This window comes from Aspergillus homomorphus (assembly GCF_003184865.1).
Source record: "Aspergillus homomorphus CBS 101889 unplaced genomic scaffold BO97scaffold_61, whole genome shotgun sequence".
NCBI classification, from domain to species: domain Eukaryota; kingdom Fungi; phylum Ascomycota; class Eurotiomycetes; order Eurotiales; family Aspergillaceae; genus Aspergillus; species Aspergillus homomorphus.
The window spans coordinates 14,712-33,385 of NW_020291947.1; the positions used below are offsets into that span (position 1 = coordinate 14,712).

The following is an 18,674-nucleotide window of genomic DNA, read 5'->3' on the forward strand; positions in this document are numbered from 1 at the left end:
AGCCCTAGTTTTGCTCTCTCTCTCTCTCTCGCGGGGTAGTAAGCTACTGTGACTATGGCCTGAAGATTCTCCCATTCTAGTCCCTCAGAGTCATGCAGAGTCGACAGGAATACTTCGTGAGGCTGAAGCCATACTCAGACCACTCTAATTCCGTATCGTGAGATCTGGCTGCAAAAGACGATGCCATGTCGGTTATAAAAGCGACCTCGATGCGACCGCTATCCTGCTTTTTTTTCTTCATCATCACCAGCAATCAAAACAAGCCAAGGCAAGCAATCAAAGCCTCAGTCTTATAACAATCGTTCGACTTCTTCTTCAGCTTTCAGTTTCAGCACAACCTTCAATCCTCCATTCTCGCCTCAACATCTTCAGTTTTTACCCTCACTTCACCACCAATCAAGCAAAATGCAGGCCAAGGGATTGTCCTTGAAGGTTGCTCAGCTCACTCCTCCCGAGAGCCCTCCCCCGGAGACCGTCGAGCTTGTCAAGCAGGCCATTGCCACTTCTTTCGAGCCCTCCACCCACGAGGAGAGCCAGAGACTCATCGGTACCACCCGATTCGCTCCTCGCCGCGATATCAACAACATCCTGATCACCGGTGGTGCCGGTTTCATCGGCAGCTGGGTCACTCGTCACATGACCGTTCAGTACCCTGAGTACAACATCGTCTGCTTCGACCGTCTTGACTATGTCTCTTCGATGGCCAACATCGACTGCCTGGAGTCCTTCCCCAACTTCCACTTTGTCAAGGGCAACTTGACCGACCGGGAAATCGTGGCCGAGACCTTGTCCAAGTACAACATCGACTGTGTGATGCACTTCGCCGCCAACTCCCACGTGCAGAACTCCTTCATTGACCCCACCAGCTTCACTGTCAACAACGTGGTCGGCACGCAGACCCTCCTTGACTGCGTCCGCGAGCACGGCCGCATCACCCGCTTCGTCCATGTCAGCACCGATGAGGTCTACGGTGAGACCACCGACGACTTCGTCGACGAGACCACGCAGTTCCTGCCCACCAACCCTTACTCCGCATCCAAGGCTGCCGCCGAGATGTACGTCCACGCTTACGCCAAGTCCTTCAACATCCCCATGGTCATAGTCCGCAGCAACAACGTCTACGGACCCTGCCAGTACCCCGAGAGTCAGTATCCCCTGATCTTGCACGCTAACCCTCAATGGCTGATTTCTGGTATGCAGAGATCATCCCCCGCTTCTTCAAGCTTCTGTCCAAGAACCAGCCCCTCACCCTCCAGGGCAACGGTCTCCACAAGCGCCGCTACCTGTACGGCGCCGACGCTGCTGACGGATTCGACACCATTCTCCACAAAGGTGTCGACGGTGAGGCCTACAACATCGGATCCGCCTTCGGTGTGACCAACCTCGAAGTTGCCATCCGCATGCTCGAGCTGTTTGGCTTCGACCCCCGCTCCGACTTCAAGGAGCGCCTGGTGTGGATCCCCGACCGTCCCCACAACGATCTCGACTACCGCGTCGACGGCTCCAAGCTCGAGAGCCTGGGCTGGAGACAGAACACCCACTTCGAGGACGGCCTCCGCGCCACTGTCGAGTGGTACCGCAAGAATATCGATGCCTGGTGGGCTGGGGAGCCCGACAAGACTGTCACTGCCGGCAGCACCAACGCCGCTCACATTGCTGCCCCCGTCAAGGCCCCAATCAAGGTCAAGAGCGAGAACGCCCAGGTCACGATCACCGCCACGGAGATCACTGCTTAGAGCTTCAGCGGCGAGCGCCACACTTGCGAGACGATCGGGGCGTTTTCTCTACTAACCATGGAGGCTTATAGACTTTCACAGCCTTCCTCGGGGCGGTTTTCCCCGGCCTAGCTATAGATTGTTTGCGATACACACTTTTTGGCGAAGAGTTTTGATTTTTTCTTTCTCTTTTTCTTCTTGCTCTTGATCGTTGATCTTTGACTTGTTCTTCTTCTGGCCTTACCTACTTATGTCTTTGACTCTTTGCGATGATGATGATCTGTTTTGACAGTTTGCTTATGTTCTGGATTTGCCCTGCTCTTCACTTTACCCGGGCCTAATGATCTCTCCTATGCTCTCATGTTTTTTACTCCAGAAGATTAGATGTTTGTGTAACAATTGAATTTTCATTTCCTGAGGTCGAGCTCTCTGTTTATCCCGAATCTGGTATGAGATCGTAGGATGTTGGGATATCATAATCCTCCTTCTCGCATTAATTGAGATGCAATTGTGAGGATGGCGAAGAAGTTGGTTTGTTGTTGCCTTCCTAGCGAAATCCATCCATGCTTACCAGGAAAGTCCAAAGGAAACTCCTGCATGTCCATAGGTGCGTGCCTGTGGCATCCAATTTAATGATCATGTGACTTTCTAAGGCCTGAGACTCGAAGCATCCATAACTCTTGAGCGTTGATAATACCTTCCTCGTCGTGTCACTTTTAGTGTCTTGAAGCTTGAAGTTGTTTTAATATTGTAAGAAAAACAGAATGAACTGATTGCTGCTGAGACCGTACGCTTCAGTAACGCGTATACTGTTTATACTCCCCGTAGGTTTGTATATTGTCGTTGGGAGAATAAACAACCGTAGTAATCTTAGGAAGAATACGAATAAAGCTGCGATAGATACTCTTTGAAGACCACTCATACTAAGCTTTGTGACATCTATCATGAGATATGTAGAGTTATTTCTATCTAAAGCAACGTAGAGATGTCTTGTGAAATTGCAAGCTCGGATTACAGCAATCGGAATTCCAGCGGTCAAGGGCGCATACTTCAGGATACCGCTTACCATCCCATACGTTTACTGCAGACAGCATTAGTGCAATATTGCCTGATCAGCTTTGCAATAAAGTTATTCAACCAGGAACTAGACTAACTAATTAGTGCGTGGCATAGCGTTGTGCAGACTGCAGGACCCTCACGTGACCAGGTTCTTCTGGGAGGGTGCAGAAAGAGGGGCTCTGAGGGGCTCAGCAACTTCAACTCTTTCAACACCGGCTCTGTTTCACCTTTCTCCTTCAACAAATCAACCACCATCGATCCTCTTGCCCCCTCCACGCCACTTCCACGGCTAGATACTGTGTCGGACTCAGGATTTGGTCAGACTCTCCCGAGCGGGGTTGACTTTCTTATCATACCAACCCCGAAGTCCGCGGAGAGGAGCGGAAGGGGCGGGGTTGAATCCTTATCGGTCCGTCACGGTGGAATAGGCTGACACGAAGGATCTGAATCCTTCCTTCTGCACCCTTGACACCCGTCCACCATCCAGACATGCTCCATGGTCAGTCAACTCAGCCTGGGGTTGACTCGACTCAACTCCGACTCGCACACACGATGCCGTTCTGTCGGGGGCTCTTGGGAGCCGCGAAACCCGTTTGCTGCGAGAGCAGCGCAACAATTGCAGATTATAAAGATGGCAATGGAGGTGGCCCGTCTACCATGAAAAACATCATCGATCATCATCGCATTTTAATCCTAATACTCTAATCATCTCAAACCTTGCACTCTCCGAAGAGAGCATCCAAAGACAATCAATCACCAGCAGATCAATCCGACACGATCAACAACCAATCAAAATGACTATCAACTCGTCGGCCAACGGAACTTTCGATTCCATCCCTGCTACCGGTAGCCATGCTCCCACCGGAAGTGCTGCTGTCAATGCAGGTGCCCGCCCCTCCGAACCCATTGCCATTGTTGGTATCAGCGGCAAGTTCGCAGGGTCGGCCAGCACCCCCGAGAAGCTGTGGAAGATGCTGGCCGCCGGTGAAGGTGCCTGGTCTCGCATCCCCGAGGACCGCTTCGACGTGAACTCCTTCTACCACCCAGACAAGGACAGGGCTGGACGCGTGAGTACCCCTCTACCCAAGCTGCATGGAGGAGAGCATGCAAGGCTGACCATCTACAACAGAACCACGCCATTGGTGGTCACTTCATTGACGAGGATGTCGCCCTTTTCGATGCCGGTTTCTTCAACTTGCCGGCTGATGTGGCTAGTGCCATGGACCCTCAACTACGTCTGTTGCTGGAATCTGTCTATGAAGCCATGGAGGATGCTGGTCTCCCATTGGAAAAGATTGCTGGAACCGACACATCCATGTACACGGGCTGCTACGGCAAGGATTACCACGATCTTCAGAGCCGTGACCCCGAAGCCATGCCCGCTCCTTTCCTCACGGGTAACGGTACCGCCATGCTTTCCAACCGTGTTTCCCACTTCTACGATCTGCAGGGGCCCAGTATGTCGATTGATACTGGTTGCTCGGCTGGTCTCGTCGCTCTTCACCAGGGTTGCCGTAGCATCCAGTCTGGCGAGTCGGAGATGTCCATAGTTGGCGCCAGTACGACCATCTTGAACCCTGACCTGTACATTGCTATGTCCATGTTGAGCATGGTTGGTGAAGAGGGCAAGTGTTACGCTTGGGATGCTCGTGCCCAGGGCTACGGAAGAGGAGAGGGTGTTGCCGCCCTTGTGCTGAAGTCTCTTGATGCTGCGATCCGGGATGGTGACCGCGTTCACGCTGTCATCAGAGAGACTGGACTGAACCAGGACGGAAAGACTCAGACTATCACATCTCCTTCCATCGACTCGCAGATCAAGCTGATCCAGCAGTGCTACCGCAAGGCTGGCCTGAACATTGCTGATACTGGTTACGTTGAGGCCCACATGACAGGTACTCCTACCGGTGATCTTGCCGAGGCGACTGCCTTGGCGAAGACCTTTGGAAAGAGCCGTCAGCCTAACGATCCTGTTTACATCGGCTCGGTGAAGACGAACATTGGTCACACGGAGCCTGTCAGTGGTCTTGCTGCTGTTATCAAGACCATTTGGGCCATGAAGCACAAGCAAATTCCACGGAACATCAACTACGAGACCCCCAACCCCAAGATCCGCCAGCAGGAGTGGAACCTCACTGTTCCCACTTCCCTTACCCCGTGGCCCAAGGACAAGGCCCTGCGTGCTTCCATCAACAACTTCGGATATGGTGGTACCAACGCCCACGTCATTCTTGATGGTGCCCCCGAGCAGTTCCTCGGTGTCAGCGGCCGCCAGATTGAGGAGACCCCAAGGGCACGCGTCCACATTGTCAGTGCGAAGGATAAGGTTGCCCTCAAGGGCATGCTCGCTAACCTCGCTGAGTGGGCCACTGAACACCTCGACGACAGTGCTCTCGGAGACCTGGCCTACACCCTGGCTGAGCGCCGATCCAGACTCCCATGGCTGGCAGCTGTGAGCGCTAGCTCCGTCACCGATCTGGCAGAACGCTTGAAGGAGCCTACCATCAAGATGTCTCACGCCACCAAGAAGCCCCGACTTGGCTTTGTCTTCAACGGTCAGGGTGCTCAATGGCACGCTATGGGACGTGAGCTGATTGGAGCTTATCCTATCTTTGCCGAGAGCGTCCACATGGCTGACAAGATCCTCAAGGGCCACGGTGCGACCTGGTCTCTGTATGAAGAACTTTTGCGCGATGCGAAGACTACCCGTGTGTCTGAGGTCAACCTGAGCCAGCCTATCACGGTCGGTCTCCAGTTGTGCTTGATCGATTTGCTCAGATCATGGGGTGTCGAACCGTCCGCCATCACCAGTCACTCCAGTGGTGAAATTGCCGGTGCTTATGCGGTTGGTGCTCTGACTTTCTCGGAGGCTCTTGCTGCGGCCTTCTACCGTGGTGAGCTCGCTCTCCGCAACGAAGCTCTCAAGTCTCTTTCTGGTGGTATGATGGCAGCTGGTCTTGGCCAGGAAGAAGCAGCGAAATACATCGCTAATACCGACAATGGTCGCGTTGTTGTGGCTTGTGTCAACTCCCCCGGCAGCGTCACCCTTTCCGGAGATCTTCCCGCTCTCGAGCAGGTCGAAGCTCGTCTGCAAGCTGATGGAATCTTTGCCCGAAGACTCAAGGTTCCGCTCGCATACCACTCCCACCACATGCTTTGCTTTGCGCAGGACTACACCGACAGCCTCACCAGGCTGCTGGCCGCTCAACCCAAGGACGGCGAGTGGGTGAACAAGGTCCGCTTCGCATCCCCGGTCACTGGAAAGGTCGTCACTTCTGCCGAAACTCTGGGTCCCAAGCACTGGGCCGACAACTTGACCAATGCAGTTCTCTTCAGCCAGTCTTTCGACGCCATGTGCTTCAATGAGGATGGAAAGCGCGAAGTCGATATGATCGTCGAGCTGGGCGCTCACGGCACTCTCGCTGGCCCCATCCGCCAGATCCTCAAGGGCCGCGAAGAGATCCCCTATGTTTCCTGCCTGCAGAGAGGTGTCAATGCTGTTGAGACCATGCAGAATGTTGCCTGCGAGCTTTTGGGTAAGGGGTACCCCGTTTCCCTTGAGGCTGTCAACTCTCCTCTTGGCGAGAAGCATCACTTCGTCCACGATTTGCCCACGTACGCCTGGAACCACTCTACCCGCTACTGGACCGAGCCTAGAGTGAACAAGGAGATCCGCCACAAGAGATTCGCTCCCCACGAGCTGCTCGGCAGTCTGATTCCTGGTGACAACGGTCTCACCCCGACCTGGAGAAACTTCCTCCGCCTCTCTGACGTGTCCTGGTTGATTGACCACCAGATTGACGGCTCCGTCGTCCTTCCTGGTGCAGGCTACATCGCAATGGCTATTGAGGCAACTCGTCTTCTTGATGGACCCACCGATTCGATCACTGCCTTCCAGCTGCGTGACATTGAGATTACCAATGCTCTGGCCATCTCGGATTCCTCTGCCGGTGTTGAAACCCAGCTTCAGCTCCGTCCCTCTGACAAGGAGGCTGGCTGGTACGACTTCCTCCTGTCTTCTCTGACCGCTGCCGGTACCTGGATCGTGAACTGCAGGGGTTCCGTCAAGGCCGAAAAGGATGACAGCGCAAAGGAAGCCTCTCCCGAGTCTGCCCTTCACTCCGAATCTTTCTTCCACCCCGGTGTCAAGCCCAGCCATGTGAGCGAGGATGCTTTGTTTGCCAGCCTGCGCCAGTCTGGCATCTACCACGGCTCGTCCTTCCGCAATCTTGGCGATATCCAGACTGTGCGGAAGAAGGCAATCACCGACCTTACCATCCCCACCGTGGCTTCCGAGGCTCATGACTATGTCATTCACCCGACCACCCTTGACGCCATTGTCGTGGCTGCCTACACGAACCTGCCCAAGAAGCTCCTCCAATCTTCCATGGTCGTTCCCCGTTCCATGCGCAAGTTGACCATCCGCAGTGGCCTCAACCGCCACAGCGGCGAGAAACTGCAGGCTTTCACCGAGAACCTGAGTGCGGACAGCCGAGGATTCAGCTCGAACATTGCCGTTATCAACCAGGATGACGAGCGCTCGCTGCCAGTCTTCGAGCTGGATGAGTTCTTTGCCCAGGCCGTCCCGCGTGGCGCCGAGAACCCAGAGGCCAACCTTCCCATGACTTCCAAGCTGCAGTGGGAGCTTGATATCTTCACCTCCAAGCCGGATGCCGCCTTCAAGGACTCTCTCCGCATCACTCCGACCGACCAGCAGGCGGAGTTCGAGAACAAGCTGCTACGTGCTACCTATCTTCACATCGCCGATGCCGTTCGCGAGATCGAGAAGACCGGCTACAACAAGACTTCCGAGAAGTGGGAGAAGCACATCCAGCGTCTGTACGAGTGGCTGAAGGAAGTTGTGAAGCTCGGAGAGAGCGGAAAGCTGGCTCCCCGCAGCAAGACCTGGGCCCGCACCAGCAAGGGTATGAAGCAGATGCTTGTGGATGAGCTGATTGCCAGCAAGAACGCCTCCGCTTCCCTTACTGTCCGTATCGGACAACAGCTTGCGAGCATTATCCGCGGCGAGGTTGCACCCCAGGATTTCGCGAAGGATGGCAACCTGGTGCCGGAGTTCCTGGCTGACTACCCTAAGCTCAAGGAGAGAACTGGCGCACAGCTTGCCCAGGTCATCGAGCTCTTCGCCGTGAAGCGCCCTGGTGCCAAGGTCTTGGGTCTGGGAGCTGGTCTGGGGGCTGCCGCTACTGAGAGTGTCCTGCAGGCCTTTGCTGCTCGTGCCTCCGACGGCACCCGCTCTCTTCTAGGCCACTACACCTTCACTGCTGCCTCATCTGACTCCCTCCAGGCTGCCAGCCAGAAGCTCGCTGCTTGGTCTGACTTGATCGACTTCAAGGCTCTCGACATTGAGAAGAACCCACTCGAGCAGTCCTTGGAGCGAGGATATGATCTCATTATTGCCTCGCAAGCCTTCCAGGGCACTGAGTCTGCGCAAACCGCACTGTCCAATGTGCAGAAGCTCCTCGCCCCAGGTGGAAAGCTGATTCTCATCGAGACCACCAAGGACCGTGCCGACTCGCAGCTTGTTTTCGCCACACTTCCCAGCTTCAAGGAGTCCAAGTCAGTCGAGTCTTGGGATGCGCTCTTGCGCGAGGCGGGCTTCTCTGGAGTCGATCTTGAGATTGGTGATTCCGAGGAGCCCAGCCTGCAGTCTCTCAGCTTGATCTTGACTAGCGCCAAGTCAACCAAGTCTTCTTACCCCTCTACCATCTCGATCGTCCACCCCGCGACAGTCACCCCTCCTGCTGAGTGGGTTGATGAGCTCAGCACTGCTATCCAGGCTCGCACTGGTGTTACTCCCATCACTGAAAGCCTTGATGAGCTCGAGGCATTCGAGGACAAGGCTATCATCTTCACAGCGGAACTGGAGCAGCCCTTCGTTCACCACATTGGAGAGGCTGACTTCGGAAAGCTGCAGAAGCTACTGGTCAACAGCCAGAACCTCCTCTGGCTGAGCGCCGGTGGTGCGATCGACTCCGAGATCCCCGTCTATGGGCAGACTCAGGGTCTTCTCCGTACTGTGCGCCAGGAAGACGCCGGCAAGCGCCTAATCCAGCTTGACTTCACTGCCGCCACGGACTTGATCCCCTGGACCAGTGACAAGATCGGCCACATTGTGGATGTCTTTGAGCAGAGCTTCGACTCCAGCCTCACCGCTGCCGACCGTGAGTGCGAGTACTCGGTGAAGAACTCAACCCTCTACATTTCCCGAGCCTACCCCGATCTCGATGTCCAAGAATCCGCTGATGCTACGCCTATCTCCCTTGGCAAGTCTGATGCAACCTACCTGATTGTTGGTGGTATGGGTGGCATCGGTCGGTCCATTGTGTCCTGGCTGATGGAGAACGGAGCTAAGAACCTGCTTGTTGTTTCTCGCAAGGCCGAGGCCAGCCCTGAGGTGCCTGACATGCAGGCCTCAGCCAAGGCCGATGGTTGCAACCTCCAAATCCGCTCCTGCGATGTCTCCGACGAGCAGGCCCTGGTCAAGTTGCTCAAGGATACTGCTGATGTTCTGCCACCTGTTCGTGGTGTGATCAACGCTGCCATGGCCCTTGAGGTAAGCAACAATCTACACGATGTGCATTTTCAAAATTCACTAACATTATCTAGGACACGGTGCTTGAGCGTATGACCTACGACCAATGGCAAAAGGGTATCCGGGCCAAGGTCGACAGCAGCATTAACCTGAACACCCATCTGCCCAACCTTGACTTCTTCATCTTCCTCTCTTCGGTTACTGGTGTGGCTGGCCACACTTCCCAGTCCAACTACACTGCAGGTAACACTTTCCAAGATGCCTTGGCGCGCCACCGTACTCTTCAGGGTGAGCCTGCCATTGCTCTTAACCTGAGTGCCATCAAGGGTGCCGGTTGGGTTGCCTCGCAGGGAGCAGAGGGTGAACAAGAGGTGCTCAAGCGTGTGGAACACTTGGGTGCCGTCTCCGCCGATGTCGATTTCGTCCTTGAGCTGCTCGAGAAGTCCATTCGGCAGCCCCGCCCCACTAGCCCCGCTGATAGCCAAGTCGTCGTGGGTCTGGCCCGGGACGATGCTATCCCCGAAGACTCCGTCACTCGTCTCGACCGTCGCTTCGGCACCCTTCGTCTCTCTACCCCTCGCGGAGCTTCTTCCGACGGCGCCGAAGCCTCTGGCAGCGCTGACAGTCTTGCTGTACTCAACCGTGCCCTCGCTGCTGGACCGGTGTCCAAGGCCGATGCTATCAAGCTGATTGTGGATGTGGTTGCCGGCAAGACGGCCTCCATCTTCAACATTGAGCAGGAAGTCATCGACCCGAGTCTGTCCCTCTCCAAGTATGGTGTCGACTCTCTGGTCGCAGTCGACCTCCGCAACTACCTTGCCACGAGCCTCAGGGCCAGGGTGTCCATCTTTGACATCCTCCAAACCCCGTCTCTGGCGGAGTTCGGCGCCCTGTTGGCAGAGAAGAGCGAGTTGATTGCCAAATAGAAACACCCCACCAGAGCGGCTACGGAGTATTACGACTTGCATGTACCTTGTTTTTCTAATCCGGGCATAGATGGGGGCTAGTTTGTCGATTGTCCTTCCAACTTGACTACACTATTTGCTATTCTCGCTTGTACCTAGATTGAACTGCTAATTTGATAATTGAAACTTGAAACTCTATACCAGACGTTCTCTTCTTCACAGCGACCAGTAGTTTCGGACTTGGAGCATCTCCGATCCGACTGGAGTTTATTGCATATAGGAGCAATCAAATTGATTAGCGGTGAAGATTACTCGACGCTAGGGTCTTGGACAATTGTTCGTGCTGCCAACGCTTGGATTCGCATATGCGCCGGTAATCCCTCGGAGTTTGTGATAGTTTAGCATTGAAGTGCGGCGCTTTTTGGTTAGGCCTAGGCTCAGATGTGAACTTGTGTTAAGGATATGGCGATCTTTATCTATTTTCGAACATTATGTTGACGGCTTATGCTGAAGTATGAAGTATAAAGTCGAAGCTAGAGCCAATTCGGACGAGAGCCTCATCGCTCCGGGTGGCACGTGCGTTTCTCGGTTCGGTGTTTTTTTGTCTAGCCTCATCTCGGAGTTTTCTCCTTCTTCTCATCTCTATTTAAGTTTGAATGCATACAACGTGTCTCTCATGCATGCCAGCTGCATACGCCTGAGCTGGTCCACCTTAGCATGATTGCTTTAGCCTAATGACTCAAATCGGCTCATCCGAGGACTATCCGTGTCCCGGAACTGATCTCCACTATAGCGACTATTCGACTATCCCGGAGGAGAAGCAGCTTACGTACTTCCAAGCAGGGCTGATACACTCGTTCTCGAAGGATCATGCTTCCAACGGTCTAGTATTCTCATGAAGTACACATCACACGGCGTCCGCTGTCAGCGCTCACCTCGCAAAGGAGCTTACCTACAGCCCTTGGCTCATGCAGCCGTTGGGGCCATGGCTCGGAATCAGCAAATCTTGGAATCGCAAGGACCAAAGGAGCCGTAACCATGTCCTATCGCATGGTATCGAATGGCTCAATCAGACATCAACAAGATGGGAGTATCCGTGGTCAAGATGAGGCTCCTGCCTGGTAAGATCTATATAATTGGCATGGCCTCTGGCGAACTGAATCTTGAATGAACAGAGCTCTCACTTTGCATAATCGGGCATCATCATTCTTTCATCTGTCATAGACGACATCCAGACCTTATGTTTGCGCGATAGACTAGACGCGCCTTTCTCTTATCATCATCCTAGACCACGCATACCGCATTTGATTCTCCCAGCTTGCTAGATACCCCGGTTCGAGCGATTAAGCTCAATACTTTAGACGAACTTATCATCCTTGCATCAAACACAACAACACCTCAAGGGTTTACATCGAAAGAGCAGCCATGGCCCCTCCTACTTCCCCTTCGAAGAACGATATCGCCGTCATCGGCTACTCTCTCAAAGTGGCAGGCGCAGACGACCCGGAAGAGTTCTGGAACTTGCTTTGCTCTGCTCAGTCCCAACACCGGGAGGTGCCTCTCGACAGAATCCCCTTTGAATCCCACTGGCGCAAACTTGACCCCAACCGCCGGTGGTACGGCAACTTCCTCAACGACTCTGACGCTTTCGATCACAAATTCTTCAAGAAGAGCCCACGAGAGGTGGCCTCTCAGGATCCGCAGCAGCGCCTGATGATGGAGGTCGCCTATCAGGCGGTGCAACAATCCGGATACTTCAGTCTAGCGGACGTCGATCAGCACGTGGGCTGCTATCTGGGGGTTTGCAATTCCGACTATGAGACCAATGTCGCCTGCCATGAACCGAACGCTTTCACAACCACCGGGAACCTCCGGAGTTTTATCGCTGGGAAGATCAGCCACTACTTCGGCTGGACGGGCCCGTCCATGACTCTTGATTCCGGGTGTTCCACCGCGGCAGTCTCGGTGCATATGGCGTGTCAGGCCATCCTGGCTGGCGAATGTTCGGCCGCCTTAGCTGGCGGCGTAAATGTTATGACCAATGGATTATGGTTCCAGAATCTGGCTGGTGCCTCATTTCTTAGTCGGACGGGCGCCTGTAAGCCCTTTGATGCTAGGGCGGACGGCTATTGTCGGGGTGAGGCTGCAGCGGTGGTGTTCCTTAAGAAGATGTCTGACGCGATTAGCGACGGAGACGTGATTCTTGGGTGCATCTCCGGAACAGCGGTATACCAGAACTTGAATTGCACGCCTATCTTTGTGCCCAACTCTCCTTCGCTTTCGAGTCTCTTCGCGCACGTCACACAGAAAGCAGGGCTGGACCCGCAGCAGATCTCCTTGGTGGAGGCCCACGGAACTGGCACCGCTGTCGGAGATCCCGCAGAATATAGCAGTATCTTGGAGGTGTTTGGCGGATTGAAAAACCGCCAGACACCCATGAGTATTGGATCTGTCAAGGGCCTGATCGGACACACGGAGAGCGCCTCTGGTGCGGTCGCATTAATTAAGGTGCTTCTGATGATCCAGGAGCAGGTGATCCCGCCCCAAGCAAGCTTTCAGACTCTGAGCCCTCACCTCAAGGCGTCGAGCTCTGACATGCTGGAAATTGCAACATCTATGAAGAACTGGGACGTGAATCATCGGGCTGCGCTGATCAACAATTACGGCGCTTCGGGCTCGAACGCCTCCTTGATCGTCACTCAGCCCCGGCAGCATGATGGCGCTGGATCCACCGCCATCCATGCTGAAGGTCTGAAGCACCCCTTCTGGCTGGCTGCTCTTGATGACCGAAGTTTGCTGGAGTTTGTTACTAGGCTGAGGGGTTTGGTTCGGTCCAAGGCCGTCTCAGCAAGAAACGTCACCCTGGCCAATCTGTCTTTCAATGCTAGCCGCCAATCCAATCGCAATCTTCCCACTAATCTCATTTTCAGCGCGAACTCGATCTCTGACTTGGATGACAAGTTGATGGCATACATCAATAAGATCAACAACAGTGTAGCCCGCACCCCCAAGCATACGCCGACTAGGCCGGTCATTCTCTGCTTTGGTGGCCAAATCTCGAGGTTCATCGGACTGGACCGCGATGTTTTCGATGGTGTCCGCGTATTGCGAGATCACCTTGACCATTGCAATTCGATTCTACAGGCTATGGGGTATCATGGTCTGTATCCCGAAATTTTCCAGACCATACCGGTGGAAGATCCGGTCAAACTTCAAACCATGCTGTTCGCCATACAGTACTCCGTGGCTCGGACATGGATTGACTGTGGAGTCGAGGTTGCGGCCGTCGTGGGTCACAGCTTCGGTGAACTGACGGCGTTGTGCGTCTCTGGCGCATTGAAGGTGGAGGACGCTCTTCGCATCATCGCAACACGAGCTCAGCTTCTGCAGGACCTGTGGGGGCAGGAGCGCGGAGCGATGATGGCAATCGAGGGCGACCTGGATCACGTGGAGCAGTTACTGGCCGAAGCCCACAAGCTTACCCCTTCAGAGAATACTGCCACAATTGCTTGCTATAATGGACCGCAGAGCTTCACCGTGGCAGGATCAACCAAAGCCATTGATGCGGTTTCTGAAGCTATCTCCAGCAGCCCAGACTCCTCGTCAATGCGCACAAGGAGGTTGGATGTTACTCATGCTTTCCACTCGACGCTTGTTGAGCTGACTCTAATGGACGGATTGAAAAGGCTGGGGCAGACTGTCACCTTTTCACCAGCATCGATCCCTATGGAAAGGGCCACTGAGACGGCTGGCGAAACGCTCAGTTCCTGTTTCTTCGCTCAGCACTTACGGAATCCGGTTTATTTTAACCATGCTGTGCAGCGGTTAGCAAAGAAGTATCCGTCTGCTATCTTTCTCGAGGCTGGATCGAATTCAACTATCACGGGTATGGCTCGCCGGGCTCTTGGAGCGCCTGCCCAAAGCCATTTCCAAGCGGTCAAAATTACCAACGGCACCCAAAGCCTCGATAACATCACCGATATGACCACCGCCCTCTGGAAAGAGGGGCTGAACTTCACTTTTTGGCCGCATCACAGATCGCAGACTTACGAATACGGGCCTATCTTGATGCCGGTATATCAGTTTGAACGGAGCAAACATTGGTTGGATGTCAAGGTGCCCAAAGAAGTTGTGTCCACCCCTACAACTGAGCCGATCGGAGAAGACCCTGTTCCGGAATGTCTGTACACATTTGTTGGATACCAAGATCCTAAGCAGCGTGTAGCTCGATTCCGCATCAATACCACAACCCAGGTGTTCAAGGATCATCTCAAGGGTCATACCATCGCACAGACCGCTCCAATCTGTCCGATGACCCTCGAAATTGACATGGCCATTGAAGCTTTGAGAAGCTTGCAGCCGGGTCTCCGAGAGTCAAAATACATTCCTCGGATCCAGTATATCCAGAGCAAATCCCCGCTATGCGAAGACCCTTCCAGGGCCGTCTGGCTAGACCTCGAAGAGAATGAGAAGAGTACCGGAGGTCGCACATGGGACTTTTGCCTGGCAAGCTCGGGTAGCGCCGGATCCGCCACGACTGTGCATGTTTTTGGGAAAATCACATTCAGTCTGACCGAGGAACCCGAGTTTCACGCGGAGTTCTCGCGATACGGGCGTCTAGTCGGTAGCCATGACCGTTGCATGCGCATTCTGAACTCATCTGATGCGGACGATATCATCCAAGGACGAAACATCTACCGAGCATTTGCCGAAGTCGTCGATTACGGTATTGAGTACCAGGGCCTTCAGAAGCTGGTCGGAAAGGGCAACGAGTCTGCTGGTCGTGTGCTCAGAAAGCATGCTGGAAAGAGCTGGCTCGATATGCATTTATCTGACTGCTTTGCTCAGGTCGGTGGTATCTGGGTCAACTGCATGACAGACCTCCCATCCAGCGATATGTACATCGCTAATGGGCTCGAGCATTGGGTTAGGTCTCCTAAGATGGAATCCAGATATGGTCAAGTTGAGACGTGGGATGTTGTTGCTCATCATGAATACATTGAGGAGGAAAAGGCGTACATGACAGATGTCTTCGTTTTTGATTCCGCCACGGGCGCTCTAGCAGAGATCATGCTCGGTATCAAGTATACCAGGGTGTCAAAACAGGCAATGAGTCGGATGCTGACCAGGTTGACTCCCAATCTGAAAATGCAGCCTGCTATGCCGCCGAAGGTTGCTCTTCCAGATGTGTCCGCCCAAGGTACAGTTAGTGCAGCATCAATGGGGCCAGCAAATATGGTCGGTTCCTTGAAGGAAGCCAACCTTGTGTCTCGGTCTCAGAAGTTGAAAGACTCATCCTCGGGCAACGACGTTTCTCGAGGCGTGAGAGCCGTACTTGCCGAGCTATCTGGTCTGGATGCTCTCGACATCGCAGACAGCACGCAGCTTTGCGACATCGGCATCGACTCGCTCATGGGCATGGAGATGGGTCAGGATCTCGAACAAAAGTTTCAGTGCTCAATCCCCATGTATGACTTAGTGGATCTCACAACTGTGGGCAGTCTGATTGATTACATTCGTGGCACTACCACGCCTGCTTCGTCTGATGATGATCAGTCATCCTCAGCGGAGTCAGCCAGCGACGTGTATTCCGACTCAGCCACTACAGTTTCCGGGGACTTGAATGTCTCGATAACCAGTGGGTTTATGCCCTTTTTGGCAGAGTTCCTGGGGGTTGCAGAACATGATATCCGAAATGATGTTCCACTCGGAGAACTTGGAGTCGATTCACTTCTCTCCATGGAGCTGTCAGCTGATTTGGAGTGCAAATTCGGGCTACACTTTCCACATGGACAGGTTCTACAGGAGCTCACAGTATCCGACGTTGAGAAAAAGATAACCAAGTCACTGCCTACAAGTCCCGGTTTCTCTACCCCTAGTGAGCTTGCAAGCCCCGCTACTGTCCCGGAAACTGCCAAGTCATACTTCACGGACAGGAACCTCCAGATACCGTCTGAAGCTGTCATGCAAGCTTTCAGTGAGATTAAGTTTCTCACAGATGAATATATCTCTGACTTCGGAGGCGCGGCATATTTGGAGACAATCAACCCTGCACAGGTTCAAATGTGTGTTGCCTTGATAGTTGAGGCCTTTGAGCAGCTCGGCTGCTGCCTGCGTACGGCCCGTCAGGGACAGGTCTTGCCACGCATTGAGCATCTTCCCAAGCATCATCGCTTGGTTGAGTACATTTATCAAGTTCTGCAGGATGATGGCCGATTGGTCAAACTCGACGGAAACATCGTTGTTCGAACGCAGAGGCCTGTTCCCCACGACTTGAGTGAGACCATCCTGGAGAAACTGATTCGACAGCATCCTGGCCTTGAGAAAGCCCATAAGCTAGTCTACTTTACCGGAAGACATCTGGCCGATGTGCTGACCGGACAGGCGGATGGTCTTCGCCTGATATTCGGCAGCGAAGAGGGCCGGCAATTAGTGTCTAGTCTTTACGGAGACTTTCTGTTCAACAGATTACACTACAAAATGATGGAAGATTTTCTGCGACGGTTGATTGAGAGACTTCCTGCCCGTGAAGGCCCTCTAAAAATATTGGAGATGGGCGCTGGCACAGGAGGCACTACCAAGCAGCTTGTGCCCGCCTTGGCCAGTTTGAACATCGCTGTTGAGTATACCTTCACCGACATCTCGCCGCTGTTTCTCGCCAACGCTCGCAAGGAGTTCAAAGAGTACTCGTTTATGAAGTTCCGAGTGCATGACATCGAGAAGGCTCCCGCGGATGATCTGCTGGGTAGTCAACACATCATCATCGCGAGCAATGCTGTTCATGCGACTCGTAATCTGACTGAATCTACAAAGCATATACGGAAGGCTCTGCGGCCCGACGGTTTTCTGATGATGCTGGAGATGACCCAGCCACTGGTGTGGATTGATATGATCTTCGGTCTTCTCGAGGGGTGGTGGCTGTTCGATGATGGTCGATGCCATGCTGTGGCCGACCCGTCACGATGGGAGGCAGCTCTTCACGCAGCAGGCTATGGCCAAGTCGATTGGACGGATGGAAACCGACCTGACGTTGGAATCGAGCGCATCATCGTCGCAATGGTCTCTCCAGGGTCAAGGTATGAGCACCATCACCGTTCCCTGCCGCAACCCCCAAGCCCACCCGCTGACCCCGACTTGGTGGCTCGACAGGCAGTAGTGGACGCCTACATTCGACAATACACGCAGGGATTCACTGCTCCGGAATCGCTGCCGGCACCCAGAACATCACTCAAAGATGCGTCCTCTGCAGCCATAGTACTTTTGACTGGTGCGACCGGCAGTCTAGGCTGCCAGTTGGTTAGCCATCTCGCCCACCGGCCTGACATTGCTGGTGTGATCTGCCTTAATCGCCCCGGTCGCACCCGCAGCAAGACGCCAACCCAGCGTCAGCATGAAGCCCTATCTACGCGGGGGGTCACCATGAGCACTTCCGCGCTTTTTAAGCTGCAGGTCTTCGAGACCGACACGTCGAAGCCCCTCCTCGGTCTGACTCAAGCCGAGTACACTCGCCTCAGCTCAACCACCACGCACATCATCCATAACGCCTGGCCCATGAGCGGCAAACGCCCTGTCGAAGGATTCGAATCTCAATTCCGAGTGATGCGCAATTTACTCGACTTCGCCAGCCACGTATATACTGGCTCTCAGACTAAGTTCCAACTCATCTCCTCGATTGCCACAGTCGGCCACCACCCGCTCCACACCGGTAACCCCAACGTACCGGAATCCCGACTTCCACTCGACTGCGTTCTCCCCAATGGCTATGGACTCGCCAAGTATATCTGCGAGCGCATGCTCGACGAGACTCTCCACCGTTTCCCGCATGTGTTCCGAGCCATGTCTGTCCGATTAGGACAAGTAGCAGGGTCGCGGGTAAGTGGATACTGGAATCCGCAGGAACACCTCCCGTTCCTCCTGAAGTCCTCGCAGACTCTTGGATGTCTCCCTGATTTCAAAGGCGCCGTCTCGTGGACTCCTGTGGAAGATGTCGCAGCTACCTTGGGGGATCTGCTTCTTCCCAGGCAAGGAACGGAGGCAGAAAGCAGGTACCCGGTCTACCACATCGAGAACCCGGTCGGACAATCGTGGCAATCCATGCTACCTCTGTTAGCTGAGGGCTTACAGTACTCCCCGGAAGGGGACGGCTCAGAGACCGAACATAGAGTTATCTCCCCTGTCCCTTTCGAGGAATGGATCGACCGTGTCCGGACCTTCTCTGGTCCCGTCGAGGAAAACCCTGCATCTCTGATGGTGGACTTCCTAGAAGAGCACTTCCAACGGATGTCTTGCGGCGGATTGAGATTGGAGACTGTGCGGTGTCGTGAACACTCGGCCACGCTGGCGGGGGTGGGTGCTGTGGATGCAGAGGTGGTGAGGGGGTATTTTCGGGGATGGAAGGCGATGGGGTTTCTGAGGTCGTGATATTTGTCTATACCAGCCGGAGTG

At 54.1% G+C, this 18,674-nt stretch overlaps 3 protein-coding genes across 3 annotated transcripts; all 3 read left to right on the top strand.

Annotated features, from left to right (window-relative positions):
• Positions 1-58: 58 nt before the first annotated feature.
• BO97DRAFT_243810 (dTDP-glucose 4,6-dehydratase) lies at positions 59-2,067 on the top strand. Its single transcript, XM_025690815.1, has 2 exons — positions 59-1,144; positions 1,201-2,067. Exons 1-2 carry the CDS (start codon positions 406-408, stop codon positions 1,734-1,736), a joined length of 1,275 nt encoding a protein of 424 aa, XP_025546764.1. The 5' UTR covers positions 59-405; the 3' UTR covers positions 1,737-2,067.
• Positions 2,068-3,568: 1,501 nt separating this feature from the next.
• Positions 3,569-10,250, top strand: BO97DRAFT_429106 (type I polyketide synthase; the record flags this gene model as incomplete). Its single annotated transcript, XM_025697346.1, has 3 exons — positions 3,569-3,841; positions 3,904-9,345; positions 9,399-10,250. The coding sequence occupies 3 exons, from the start codon at positions 3,569-3,571 to the stop codon at positions 10,248-10,250; spliced, it is 6,567 nt and encodes a 2,188-aa protein (XP_025546765.1).
• A 1,404-nt stretch (positions 10,251-11,654) lies between these two features.
• BO97DRAFT_446693 (ketoacyl-synt-domain-containing protein) lies at positions 11,655-18,650 on the top strand (the record flags this gene model as incomplete). Its single annotated transcript, XM_025698677.1, has 1 exon — positions 11,655-18,650. The coding sequence occupies one exon, from the start codon at positions 11,655-11,657 to the stop codon at positions 18,648-18,650; it is 6,996 nt and encodes a 2,331-aa protein (XP_025546766.1).
• Between the last annotated feature and the right edge of the window lie 24 nt (positions 18,651-18,674).

Coding starts and splice junctions, on each gene's coding strand:
- BO97DRAFT_243810 (XM_025690815.1), top strand. CDS start 406: ATGCAGGCCAAGGGATTGTCCTTGAAGGTTGCTCAGCTCACTCCTCCC. Junction 1,145..1,200: donor ACCCTGCCAGTACCCCGAGA/GTCAGTATCCCC, acceptor TCTGGTATGCAG/AGATCATCCCCCGCTTCTTC.